Source organism: Cebus imitator, unplaced genomic scaffold (assembly GCF_001604975.1).
Source record: "Cebus imitator isolate Cc_AM_T3 unplaced genomic scaffold, Cebus_imitator-1.0 Scaffold169, whole genome shotgun sequence".
Lineage (NCBI taxonomy): Eukaryota > Metazoa > Chordata > Mammalia > Primates > Cebidae > Cebus > Cebus imitator.
Window position 1 is genome coordinate 2,271,633 of NW_016107484.1, and position 14,375 is coordinate 2,286,007.

General features: G+C 40.0%; 1 protein-coding gene across 1 annotated transcript in view; it reads right to left on the reverse strand.

Moving 5' to 3' along the window:
- SBNO1 (strawberry notch homolog 1) overlaps positions 1 to 14,375 on the reverse strand; it is an 80,033-nt gene that overhangs the window by 35,805 nt on the left and 29,853 nt on the right. Inside the window, exons 6-16 of the mRNA XM_037744183.1 lie at positions 12,754 to 12,850; positions 10,528 to 10,688; positions 8,596 to 8,729; positions 8,014 to 8,104; positions 5,262 to 5,423; positions 4,420 to 4,555; positions 4,235 to 4,340; positions 3,954 to 4,107; positions 2,719 to 2,901; positions 2,087 to 2,184; positions 16 to 167 (exon numbers count right to left, since the gene is read on the reverse strand). Coding sequence (XP_037600111.1) covers positions 16 to 167; positions 2,087 to 2,184; positions 2,719 to 2,901; positions 3,954 to 4,107; positions 4,235 to 4,340; positions 4,420 to 4,555; positions 5,262 to 5,423; positions 8,014 to 8,104; positions 8,596 to 8,729; positions 10,528 to 10,688; positions 12,754 to 12,850 — 1,474 coding nt within the window. The remainder of the gene's footprint in view (positions 1 to 15; positions 168 to 2,086; positions 2,185 to 2,718; positions 2,902 to 3,953; positions 4,108 to 4,234; positions 4,341 to 4,419; positions 4,556 to 5,261; positions 5,424 to 8,013; positions 8,105 to 8,595; positions 8,730 to 10,527; positions 10,689 to 12,753; positions 12,851 to 14,375) is intronic.

Genomic DNA, 14,375 nt, shown 5'->3' on the forward strand with positions numbered 1-14,375 from the left:
AAAAAAAGTACTCACCTTTCCGCTTCTTTACTTTATTTTCTTTACAAGGACTATCTCTTGGTGAACTGTTGTTACTTGGAGCTGTCAAATCGATTCCTAGCAAACTATAAAGTTTTTTCCTGTCTGGAGCAGGAAAATGTTTTTCAATAAGAGACTGCAACACACCTCTGTAGGAGAGAAAAAGCAACAAATTAACAATTACTGCTTCAGTTGACAAAATAATTATATGTAAAGTCTTATGAAACAGATCGAAATACACCTTCAGTTTTACAAAATACTGATAAACGAGCTCAAATAAATTTTAATTTTCTAGCTCAAGGCTGTCCAACTAAATAAGAATGCAAGTCAAACTACATACATAATTATAAAAATTATTATATTTTCTAGTAGCTTACATTAAAAAGTAGGAAAAAAAAACTGGTGGAACTAAGTTTAGTAATTCATTTTATTTAACTCAAATATACCATAGCAACACAAGTTTTACATTATCAGGAGTCTTTGAAACCTGGCTTAGTACACACATATAGCACTTCAATATGGACTAGTCATTTCAACTGCTCAATAGCCACATGTGATGAGTGACTGCCATTACAGACAGGGTAGTTCTGGGCAATTATGTACAGAAAAATATATATTAGCAGATGTATGCATTTTTTTGTTTTTCTGAGATGGAGTCTTGCTGTCGTCCAGGCTAGAGTGCACTGGTGCGATCTCAGTTCACTGCGACCTCCACTTCCTATGTTCAAGCAAATCTCTGCCTCAGCCTCCTGGGTGGCTGGGATTACTGGCATCCACCTCCAGGCTCAGTTAGCTTTGGTATTTTTACAAGAGACAGGGTTTCACCAGCTTGGCCAGGATGGTTTTAAACTCCTGACCTCATGATCCACCTGCGTTGGCCTCCCAAAGTGCTAGGATTATAGGCATGAGCCACCATGCCTGGTCAACTTTTTTTTTTTTTTTTTTTTTTTTTTTGAGATGGGAGTCTTGCTCTTGTTGCCTAGGCTGGAGTGCAATGGTACAATCTTGGCTCACTGCAACCTCTGCCTCCCAAGTTCAGGCAATTCCTCTCAATGTGCCCAGTAGCTGGGATTACAGGTGCCTGCCATCATGCCTGGCTAATTTTTGTATTTTTAGTAGAGACGGGGTTTCACCATGTTGGCCAGGCTGGTCTCAAACTCCTGACCACCAGTGATCTGCCTCCCAAAGTGCTGGGATTACAGGAGTGAGTCCTATGTTTTGCTTTTAAAAGGAGCATTTGAATGCATCTCAAGGCACAAAATAGTGAAGTGGCAAGTTTACTTTGCTTAATTTACTACCGAGTTAGAATTTGCAGGTTAAGCAAACTAAAACAACACCTAAAACATTGCAGGCATTGTTTTTTGAAGATCTCATGCTTAATTCTCAACTTGTAAAGTAGAGTTGCTTTTTCTTTTTTTTCTGAGATAGGGTCTCACTCTACCACTCAGACTGGAGTGTAGTGGTGCAATCTCAGCTCACTGGAACCTCTACCTCCTGGGTTCAGGAAATTCTCCTAACTCAGCCTCATGGGTACCTGGAACTACAGGGCGAGTGCCACCAGGCCCAGCTAATTTTTGTATTTTTGGTAGAAATGGGATTTTGCCATGTTGGCCAGGCTGGTCTCGAACTGACCACCTCAGCCTCCCAAAGTGCTGAGATTACAGGTGTGAGCCACCACGCTCAGCCAACGTATAAAAGAGACTTCATTATATTAGGACAAACTATAGTTACTGATCCTGCGGATAATGGTAATTTCAAATACAGAATGCTAAAACTGAAACTAAACCAAGCTGTCACACATTTCCAACATGTACAAGACAAACAAAATCAAGCCCTTCTGTTAAGTCATATACTCTGTGTAATACTGGCAAAATGCTTAACATTTGAGGATTATGAGATTTCTGTTACTGTTTTCTAATAAATACACTGTTACAGAAAAGCACATTCCAAATACTCAGATCAAGAAAACTTAAAGATTATGTAGGTGAATCAAAAGTTTTGTCTCCAGGAAATGCCCACATTGGAACCAATCTAAGAAAGAACTCAAAAAGAAAAACAAAAACATTACTTGGCAGTTGAAACAAAATCATTCAATTCTCCCCCGCCCTCTTCCAAAGCTTCTAATGTTCTAGCTTCTCCTGTAGACTGTAGACCAATTACAACACACTGGAGAAAAAAAAGAAAACATGTTAGTTACAAATAATAATGTTTGTGGCTTCTTACCAAGACATATTTTAAATATTTAGCTAAACAAAAATTTCAAACAACAATGTCCTCATTATTATAAAACACACATTCGTTTTAGTTATTTCTTCTGTATATTTGAGACAGGTTATGTGTCAAAACCTTACGCAGGAGACAGAATTACAAACAGTAGTAAGCATGAGTGGAGTCCCTGCGTTGCAGAGTTTGTAGTACCTAATGCTTTAAGTAGATATTCACCAAAAGAAAAAACCTTAATGCAATACACATCCATATGTTACTAGTGGTATCAGCTACAGATGACCAATAATAGTGATGTTTACTTTGTTATACTTTTCTGAGCTCTCTAAATTCTCCAAGCAGGCATTTCCTTTATAACTTTAAGAAATTTATTTTTTAGGAAAACCAGATTTTACAAGCAGAAAAACCTCAGCATCCACAAAAACTAAGCAATATAACCCAAAAACAATGAATTTCTTAATGAGTTATTTGACTTACTTTTCCATTCTTGATTTCCTCTCGAGCTAGTTGCACAACCCTTTTAACTTTGGATGCTATACATAAGTATTTGAAAAACCTCTGATGAGCAGACCAGAACTGACCCCACATGGACTTCTTCATTCGTTGTTCGGCATCAATCAGATCTGCAGCTTGCTGAAACCGCTCTCTGGCGATGACCCACTGAAGATACACAAACAACATTTTAGACATTTCATCTTTGAGTGTAGTTATTTAAAAATATCAATTAAATCAAAATAATGTCAAGTTCAAGGCCATTTAATATTAACCTAATAAATCATCTTTAGTAACTTGGAATTTATTTCTCAGGATGCACAGTTGTCTCAAGTTTCTTATTATCTAATGCAGTCATTTTAGGAAATAATGTGATTTTTAAAGCTATGCAACTGAAATAAATGACTATAATTTATGAATTACCTTAACAAAATGAAAACTTCGAAAATCTGAAATATAAGAACATTGGTCAGGCCAGGTGCAGTGGCTCATGTCTATAATCCCAGCACTTTGGGAGGCCGAGGGCAGGCGGATCCCTTGAGCCCAGGAGTTCCAGACCAGCCTGGGCAACACTGTAAAACCTTGTCCCTACCAAAAAACATAAAACTAGCCAGGCATGGTGGTGCACGCCTGCAGTCCCTCCTACTCAGGAGGCCAAGATGGGAGCACTGCTTGAACCTGCGAGGTGAGGGTTGCAATAAGCTGAGATCACACCATTGCACTCCAGCCTAGGCAACAGAGTGAGAGACCCTGCCACAAACAAAAAAACTACATTGGTTAAACAGTGTATCATCTGTTTGTTTTTTTTTAAATTCTGAGATGGAGTCTCCTTGTCGCCCAGGCTGGAGTGCAGTGGTGCGATCTCAGCTCACTGCAACGTCCACCTCCTGGGTTCATGCGATTCTCTTGCCTCAGTCTTCCCAAGTAGCAGGGACTACAGGTGCAGGCCACCATGCCTAGCTAAACTTTTTTGTATCTTAGTAGAGATGAGGTTTCACCATGCTGGGTAGTCTTGAACTCTTGACCTCAGGTGATCCACCCACCTACCTCAGCCTTCCAAAGTGCTGGGATTACAGGTGTGAGCCACTGTATAAGGCCTCATTTGTTGTTTTATAGCAGAATTACATTCCCATGGGCAGGAGGCATTACAATTGCCAAACCGAACAGACACATTATGAGATACATAAAATAAACACTAGGAATTAAGAAAAATTCCTCACCAGCTTGACTGCTTTGTTATACATTTTTACATAGCTCTGAGAAAGAAGAACTTCTTCAATTTTGAAGGTCACTCCAGTAAAGCTCAGCTGTCGAGCAATGTACATTCCTCTAAGCTTCATATCCATAGCAACTATTTCCATGGCACCAACTCCTCTGAATAAAATTAAAACATAGAGTAACTACCAATAAAGTAGAACTTTAACATACAGAGAACGAGCTACAGGAGTAATACATTTCTTAGATTGCTACTGAGAACAGTATATACCATAAACTGCATTACCTCCGTTCTACTGCTTGAATAAAATCACTGAATTCTCTAAATGGAGTACCCTCACCCCATATGCCAAGACGGTTCATATAGGCCATGTTGCGTGGTTCAGAAGCGCCTGAAAAACCCACAAATGAAATAAATTATAGTTGAAAAAATAACCTGCAATGTATGTTTTTAAATAAATAACTACTCACCAGTTGCACTAGCATAAACAACTCTGGCTTTTGGCAATTTGTTCTGAAGCTCTAAGACAGCTAAGCCTGTCTTGGTTGGCTTTGAAGAACCAACAGGACATAAGTTTTTTGCTTTATGACACTCATCAAACACTATCTAAATGGAATGAATTAAGGAATGTATCACATTAGTATTAAGTGTCTCTGATCTTTCAAGAAAAGTTAACTTTTATTCCAAGGCCTTCTGATTGTCTACTTTATGACTGCAAATATAAAAGAAGTCCTACGTGCTTTTCCCCAGTTACATCCTCCTCCCTCTCAGGCCTCAAAGGCATTCACTGAATTTGGAATTTATCTAAACCAGATATTTGCTTTTAAAGTAAAACAGAGAAAATAACCCACTGTAGTAAGAAGTTATTATTTGGTAACTTGTGTAAATAGAAGCATGATTGGTAACCAATTTAAGCAGCATTTCAAAGAGTGGTGTTTCTCAAGCAAGACAGTTAGGAGATATGCTGTGAACAAGGAAGTCTGGGCCCACTAAGTTCTAACAGTGTTCTTTCCCTTAGTCTTTTCAGGTATTTTGCTATGTAAATATGCAATGTTAATCCCCAAAGGGGGAATACAGTATTCAGCATTCCTCATAGCTATTAACATTTTTCTAAACCAGGAGGTTAAATACTGGTCTCCTAACAGGTAAAAAAACAGAATTAACTTTCCAATCCCTTTGGATATTCTAGCTTATCATTAAAGTTTTCACTCCAGCAGTTCATTTAATCTTAGGATTCCTGTTTCCCAAAGGTCTCCCCTTTTATAATTTTGCTGTCATTAAAAAATACAAAAATATTTTCGGTAAAGGATACCACTCCATCGAAGTCATCACCGCACCAATGTAGAAGTTGTTTTAACCTAGTTTTATACTTGCCACCAGACTGGCTTTCACCAATAAGTGAAGAGTATGTAGCAAAAATAACACCCTTTTTCACACTCCCATTATGTTTGGAAGAAATTTTTCCATATTTAAACTAAAAGAAAGAAAAGAGAAGAATTTAATTAGTATACCTTTCTCTCTGAAACATTTATCCCTATCAAACATTCACAAGCAGCAACTCTTGTTAGGCCCATAACAGGCTTCAGAAAACACAAAAGTACAAAGAGACACACATTTTTTGTATAGATATATACAACACAAGCACTCAACTTTATAGTACAAAAATCCAGTTTTTGGTAGGGGACAGTGGCTCAGGCCTGCAATCCCAACACTTCAGGAGGCCGAGGTAGATACATCGCTTGAGCTCAGGATTTCAAGACCAGCCTGGCCAACATAGTGAAACCCCATCTCTCTATAAAAAACACAAAAATTGGCCAGGCATCATGACACATTCCTATGGTCCCAGCTACTCCAGAGGCTGAAGTTGGAGAATTGCTCGAGCCTGGAAGACGGAGGTTGCAGTGAGCTGAGATCGCGCCACTGCACTCCAGCCTAGATAAGAGTTGAGATCGTGATAAGAAAAAAAAAAAAAAATCCAGTTTTCAAAGTCTTAAAAACTTCATCACCAAGAATACTGAAAACCAGACAAACTCCCCCATAAGAAAAAATGTCACAATTTACAAGTATTTATTGTGCACTTACTATATGCAAAACACCATGATTAATTTCTGAGGGATATATAAGAATTGAGCTGGGTGCGGTGGCTCAAGCCTGTAATCCCAGCACTTTGGGAGGCCGAAGCGGGTGGATCACGAGGTCAAGAGATCAAGACCATCCTGGTCAACATGGTGAAACCCCATCTCTACTAAAAATACAAAACATTAGCTGGGCATGGTGGTGCATGCCTGTAATCCCAGCTACTCAGGAGGTTGAGGCAGGAGAAATGCCTGAACCCAGGAGGCGGAGGTTGCGGTGAGCCGAGATCACGCCATTGCATTCCAGCCTGGGTAACAAGAGCGAAACTCCGTCTCAAAAAAATAAAAAAAAAAAAAAAAAAAAAAAAAAAAAAAAATTGAGTAATTGGCTGGGCGCGGTGGCTCACGCCTGTAGTCCCAGCACTTTGGGAGGCCAAGGCAGGCGGCTCACGAGGTCAAGAGATCGAGACCATCCTGGCCAACATGGTGAAACCCTGTCTCTAGTAAAAATACAAAAAAAAAATTAGCTGGGTGTGGTGGTGCACGCCTGTAATCCCAGCTACTCAGGAGGCTGAGGCAGGAGAATTGCTTGAACCTGGGAGGTGGAGGTCGCAGTGAGCCAAGGTTGCGCCACTGCACTCCAGCCCGGTGACAGAGTGAGACTCTGTCTCCAAAAAAAGAATTGAGTAATTATTAATGTGCCCTTCTAATACTACTCTGAATTAAAAAAACATTTCTAGGTGCCAGTTGCATGCTTTTAGTTCTGAAATGCATAAAGTCATTCGAGACACCAGTACTTTATAGCTACAAATCCATCCAGTAAAACCCATCCTAACAAGCCACTGATGAGCAGGGCAACACTGAATTCAACTTAGGACTCACATGGGAAGTAGATTTACAGTTACCTATTTCCAAATAATTACTAGCGGGGCACTTCCAGGAACCATATCAGTCTATTTTAACCTTAACACCAACAATTGGTTCATGTATAGTATAGTAGGTCAAGAAAGATTTGCTAAATGAATTTTAACACTTTTTTTTTTTATTTGAGATGGAGTCTCGCTCTGTCACCCAGGCTGCAGTACAGTGGGACAATCTGAGCTCACTGCAACTTCTGCCTTCTGGGTTCAAGCAATTCTCCTAACTTAGCCTCCGGAGTAGCTAGGATTACGAGCGCACACCACCACGCCTAGCTCATTTTTGTATTTTTAGTAGAAACAGGGTTTCAATATCTTGGCCAGGCTGGTCTTAACTGCTGACCTCACGATCCACCCACCTCAGCCTCCACAAAGTGCTGGGATTACAGGCGTAAGCCACAGCACCCAGCCTTAATTTTTGTTATTTTTAGTAGGGACAGGGTTTCAACATGTTGGTCAGGCTGGTCTCAAACTCCTGATCTCAGGTGATCCACCTGCCTGTGCCTCCTAACATGCTGGGATTACAGGCATGAGCCACCATGTCCAGTACTGAATCTTAACATTCTGAAACACACTAGCATACATTTTCTTTCACCTTACAAAATTGTGTTCATGTGAGAAGAGGTACGGGTAACTCAAGTCTATTAGCTGTACAAATACAAATACCAGTCTGCCCAAGCCATAACTACCTACACCACACAGGATTTGGTGAACTATAGTGCAAGGTATGCCACCTATCTACACTGCATCTTTATGGCACGTAAACTTTCAAAAGAAAGACAAAAATAGCACTGATTATTGAGAAAATCAACTGGTGTGCACTGTACACCTATAGCACATCTCAATTTGGAGTGGTCATTTATACTGCTCAACAGCCACATGTCATGAATGGTTACTGCTTGTCACAGTGTTTAGCACACAGGAATCCACAAACCAACAAATGGCTGCACTCACTATGCTTTTTGTGGAGTAACATAAAAACCAAAAGTTGTCCAAAGTTTTCCCTTATATAGATATCTCATAGTTGAGTCAATATTTACTGAATAACCAACTGAATAAAAAGCTTTCATACCTTATTTAATGAATGAACCAAAATGTTTTTTGCTCCAATATCCCTTAAATCTCTTTCAGCATCATATTTTAAATCATTTGAAACACTAAACCTGCCAAAATAAAAAAAGCACAAATTAAATACAAATTATGTAATTATGGAATTCAGGAATAAATAAAGCCTGGTCGTGACACTTAAAACAAAAAATAAAAAAAACCCTACTCATTAAAACTCATCTCAAAAATCAGGCACGGTGGCTCATGCCTGTAATCCCAGCACTTAGGGAGGCTGAGGCGGGTGGATCACGAGGTCAGGAGATTGAGACCAACCTGGCTAACATGGTGAAACCCCGTCTCCACTAAAAATACAAAAAATTAGCTGGGCATGGTGGTGCGCACCTGTAGTCCCAGCTACTCAGGAGGCTGAGGCAGGAGAATCACTTGAGCCCCAGAGGTAGAGGCTGCAGCGAGCCATGAATGTGCCATTGCACTCCAGCCTGGGTGACAGAGACCCTGTCTTGATCAGGAGGGGGAATCTCATCCCCACATGCTAAAGTAATTATTCACTAATAAAAGCTTCTGAGGCCAATTTTTAAACACTTACCACAATGCTCGTTTTCTACTCAACAAATAATTTTCATAGATGATTCCTGCTATCGTTCTTCCTTTTCCTACACCAGCACCATCACCTATTAAGAAGCCAGCACGATCTCCATTAGGTAGAAAAGTTTCATGTTGCTGAAAAACAAAAGGCTAGTAATTAATATAATCCTTTAGGTATTTTAGTGATCAATCTTTCATACACTATTTTACAAATATATTGATGTTATCTGTCTTTTGTTTTGTATACATATTTTGTAACATTATTTATTTTTACTTAAAGTTCATGCAGTTTGGCTTTTAATGTGGATACTTTCTACATATTTAATACATATATATATATATATATATATATTTTTTTTTTTTTGAGACAGAGTTTCGCTCGTTACCCAGGCTGGAGTGCAACGGCGCGATCTCGGCTCACCGCAACCTCCGCCTCCTGGGTTCAGGCAATTCTCCTGCCTCAGCCTCCTGAGTAGCTGGGATTACAGGCATGCGCCACCATGCCCAGCTGATTTTTTTGTATTTTTAGTAGAGACGGGGTTTCACCATGTTGACCAGGATGGTCTCGATCTTTTGACCTCGTGATCCACCCGCCTCGGCCTCCCAAAGTGCTGGGATTACAGGCGTGAGCCACCGCGCCCGGCCATATTTACTATATATTATCTCCTGCTACTCTCCCAAGTACCAGGTAACTAAAGTTAACAAATTGGTGAGGAGCCCACCATACATACCCCTATCAACACTTGCAGAATCAAATAAGAAGTTTTTTTGTTTTCTTTTTGACACAGAGTCTCACTCTGTCGTCCAGGCTGGAGTGCAGTAGCACTATCTCGGTTCACTGCAACCTCCACCTCCTGCGTTCAAGTGATTCTCCTGCCTCAGCTTCCTGAGTAGCTGGGACTACAGGCGTGCACCACCACGCCCAGCTAATTTTTCTATTTTTAGTAGAGACAGAGTTTCATCATGTTGGCCAGGCTGATCTCAAACTCCTGACCTCAGGGTGATCCATCTGCCTCAGCTTCCCAAAGTGCTGGGATTACAGGCATGAGCCACCATGCCCAGCCAAATTAAAAGTTTTACATCACACAAAATATAAAGTTAAATGCCTATTTTGGTTATTACTTATTTTACAGATACAGAGTATGATTGAAATCATTTCAAGACCACAGTTTAACTCTATCTCACATCGTTTTAAAAGCCCACACAACACCTCACAGTCCAATAATATGACAGTTTATACAATCATCCCCCAACAATGTGGATGCTCAAATCTTTTCCAGCTGGGGGGAACAAAAGGTATAACAAATATCCTTCTGCATATGTTCCAACAGTTCTAGGCAGCACACTCCTAGGAATGGACATATACACACACACATATATATATATCTAACTTTTTTTTTTTTTTGAGAAAGAGTCTCATTCCTATCACCCAGGCTGGAGTGACAAGATCATGGCTCATTACAGCCTCAACTTCCCAAGCTGAAGTGATTCTCCTACCTCAGCCTCTCAAGAAACTGGAACTATAGGCCCACACCACTACACCCAGCTAATTTTTTGTATTTTTAGTAGAGATGGTGTTTCACCATGTTACCGTCTTGAATTCCTGGCCTCAAGCAATCTGCCCATCTCAGCCTCCCCAAGTGCTGGGATTGCAGATATGAGCCACCGTGCCCAGCCAATGTACACATTTTTAATTTTAATAGATAGTCCCAGTAAATTCCAAGAAAGTTATTACATTTGCCATTTCCACTAGAAATACACTATCTGTGTCTCTGCTATACTTCTAAATTTAGTTTTCCAAGACGTAAAACGTTCATAAAAATCACATTTACAAGCTTTTCATGCAAGGAAAAATTACCTTTAGATTGAAACAACTGTTATCTAGAATAGGATTAAATAATAATTACATTAATTATGAAATATTATTGCTTACCTGGGCTGCATATGTAATTGCCTCAAGCTGTAATGCTGATAACCAGCCATTATCAATGGTTTCCTCAGAAATCGATGTTTTGTACCAAACATCAGGAGGAGTAACACTGGATAAAGAGCTAGTTTCCACTACAGCATCTGGGTGACGTAGGCCAATTTTTACTAAATAAAAATTTAAAAATAATTATTGCAAGTAATAACATTGCTAGTTTCATTACCGGCTATTGCAATATTTTTCCTATAACAAAGAAAACTAGAAAGTATTTACTCTGGACTTCTATAAAAAGTCACTGATGATAAAGTACTATCCATATTTGACTAAAATGATTTATAAACTACATATGGTTAAAAGAGACTTGGGCCAGACAGGTGGCTCATGCTGGTAATCCCAGCACTCTGGGAGGCCGAGGTGGAGGGACCACTTGAGGTCAGGCGTTCGAGACCAACCTGGCCAACACAGCAAAACCCTGTCTCTATTAAAAATACAAAAATTAGTTGGGCATGTTGGTACATGCCTATAATTCCAGCTTACTCAGGAGGCTGAGGCAGGAGAATTGCTTGAACCCGGCAGGCAGAGGTTACAGTGAGCTGAGATTGCGCCACTGCACTCCAGCCTGGGAGACAGAGCAAGACTCCGCCTCAAGAAAAAAATAAAACAACCAAGTCTCCCAAATATACAACATGAATATATTAAAATAATGATCTGGCAGCTTTTTCTGTAAAGGATCAGAGAATGATTTTGCCTTTTTAGGCCATTCTGTCTCGTATAACTACTTAACATTGCTGTTACAGTGTCAATGCAGCCACAGAATAAATAAATCAATTAATATGTCTACTTTCCAATAAAACTATTTACTATAAAAGAGGGTGTGGTCCAGATTCAGTGTGCTGTCCTCTGGCTTAAAGCGCCATAAACTCTTTTTTTTTTTTTTTTTTTGAGAGGGAATCTTGCTCTGTCACCAGGCTGGAGTACAGTTGCGTTATCTCAGCTCACTGTAACCTCTGCCTGCCGGGTTCAAGCAATTCTCCTGCCGCAGCCTCCCTAGTAGCTGGGACTACATGCATAAGCCACCACGCCCAGCTAGTTTTTGTATTTTTAGTAGAGATGGGATTTCACCATGTTAGCCAGGATGGTCTCGATCTCTTGACCTTGTGATCCACCCACCTCAGCCTCCCAAAGTGCTGGGATTACAGGCATGAGCAACCACATCCAGCCCCAACTCTTTCAATCTGTTTGCAAAATGATTATTAGTTACGGGAGAAAGAAAACAGAAGTTCAGCTAGGCCCCCTAAAACTCATTATACATGACCAGAAAAGAATGATGGAATCTTGGAGTCTATCAGTAGTTGATAAAAAGAGAATTACAGTTCAAGTCAAATAGTATTATTAGTGGCTTTCTTTTTTTTTTTTGAGATGCAGTCTCAATCTGCAGCCCAGGCTAGCATGCAGTGGCATGATCTCGGCTCACTGCAACCTCTGCCTCCTGGATTCAAGGGATTCTCCTGCCTCAGCCTCCCGAGTAGCTGGGATTACAGGCATGTGCTACCACGCCCGGCTAATTTTTTTTGTATTTTTAGTAGAGACATGGTTTCACAGGTTGCCAGGTTGGTCTCGAACTCCCAACCTCGTGATCCACCTGCCCTGGCCTCCCAAAGTGCTGGGATTACAGGTGTGAGCCACCACACCTGGCCTATTACTGGCTTTTTACAGAAACCAGTACTATGTGAAAGACAAATTCTAGACACAGATTTGTTTCCTATAATAAAAAAGTGAAAATATTATGCAAATACTAAAAACCTAATTTTCGACTTCATATAGTGGCTGCAAAAAACAAAAATCATGGTTATACAAAAGGGAGAAACAAAGTTAATTAAAAACTATAGAATTGAAATAGCACAAATCATTTTTATAATTTCAATGTTTTTACAATTTTAGACAAGCTACATATAATATAAATATGTATCATAGCTTTATACATCTCTACAATTAGCTTTGATATTTATAATCACTACTTCTATGAACAAAATTAACTTAAAATAAAATCCAAGGTTCTTTAGTTTGAATTTTAAAAGACTTTGACCAAAAACAAGGTTCTAATTTACATGGAAAAAAACAATAAAACAAAGCAACACAAAAAGAACCAAACAAAAAATAAAAAATAAAACACAAAAATAAAAAATAAAAAAAAACTTTGATGTAAGTATTTGAGAAATCCCAAAGACTTACATTTTATTGGCATGTACTCTGCATAGGTTTCTGCATGACCCATTTCTTCTTCGTCTTCTTCCTCTGGTTCGTCATCTTCTTTTATAACAGGGACCTTCTGCAACTTAGAAAGACCACAAGAGCACAATCAATCCCAAATCCAGGGACAAAACACCCAGCCAACACATAGAAAAACTCTCCTGTAGGAACGCCTACCATCTTCCATTATGGAAATACAATGTGCCACCCCAATAATCCCTAAAATCTGAGCCATGCTTCGTGGCTTTCCTGCTTCTCTGATAATGAGCACAGACAAGGACCTACACTGTCCCGTACCCACACATGGGTCACCACAGGGCTCCACGTCCTTCTAGCCGCCATCATCTTAAGCTGCTTTCCCCTTCAATGCTGCCTACCAACCCTCCTTGATGCCCAGAACTCTCTCTGCACTCAGACTGTGCCTTCATTTTAGTTTCAGGCAAAAGAGGAAGCACTGTGGCTGGCTCTTCATAATGCCAGAACTGGAGTGAACCCCAGCAAAGGTGCCTCTCAGCACCACATCCCACCTTTTTCTCAGTTCACTTCCACTTGTCTACTTTTCTACATATTCTAATACCAAAACCCCAGAAGACTGGAGTTTAAAGGCTCTTATGAAGAACAGAAAATTTAGTTCAGACTTCTGTGTCTCCACAGGAGCAATTGTGATCATATGTAAGATGGCCATATAACTTATTCTCCAAACCTTGGCACATCTGAGTTGGTGCACTATTAGAAATCACACTGAGAAAACAGGAGTAAACCCAGACTGTCCTCGACAAACCAACTATGGTCACCACAGTTATGCTTTCCTTTTCTTCCTCTACAGGATCTTAAAGGAATTTTTATTACCAGTTCAATCATTAGGAAACTGTTTATTAAAGTGTACTTGTTCAGGGAAGAATATATTGAAAAAAACAAACCAACAAAAAAAAAAACTATTGTGAAACTCAGTATACCAAAGAGGTGGGATATAACCATCCAATCAACATTAATTAACCCATGGAGTCTTTAGATAAAATCTAAGAACTTCAAATGTTCTCAGAAATTTTGCTAAAATAACACCCAATTTCAGAAATTCGAGGCAAAACAGGTCTGGTCAAAGAAAGAGATCTGAATCCCAAATACGCTGTTATTTAATTGTGTCATCTGTTATTTAATTTAGGCAAATTACATAAACTCTGGGTCCTCTCCACCTCTACCTTCTCACCCTGTCCTCTCTTATAAAATAGGAATGAATTACATGCTAAGATAATCAACCTCCTTTCTCCCTCCATCTTTTATTCCCCTACCTAGAGTTTTTAAAAATCACCAGGGGCCGGGCGCGGTGGCTCACGCCTGTAATCCCAGCACTTTGGGAGGCTGAGGCGGGTGGATCACGAGGTCAAGAGATCGAGACCATCCCTGTCAACACGGTGAAACCCCGTCTCTACTAAAACTACAAAAAATTAGCTGGGCATGGTGACGCGTGCCTGTAATCCCAGCTACTCAGGAGGCTGAGGCAGGCGAATTGCCTGAACCCAGGAGGCGGAGGTTGCGGTGAGCCGAGATCGCGCCATTGCACTCCAGCCTGGGTAAAAAGAGCAAAAAACTCCGTCTCAAAAAAA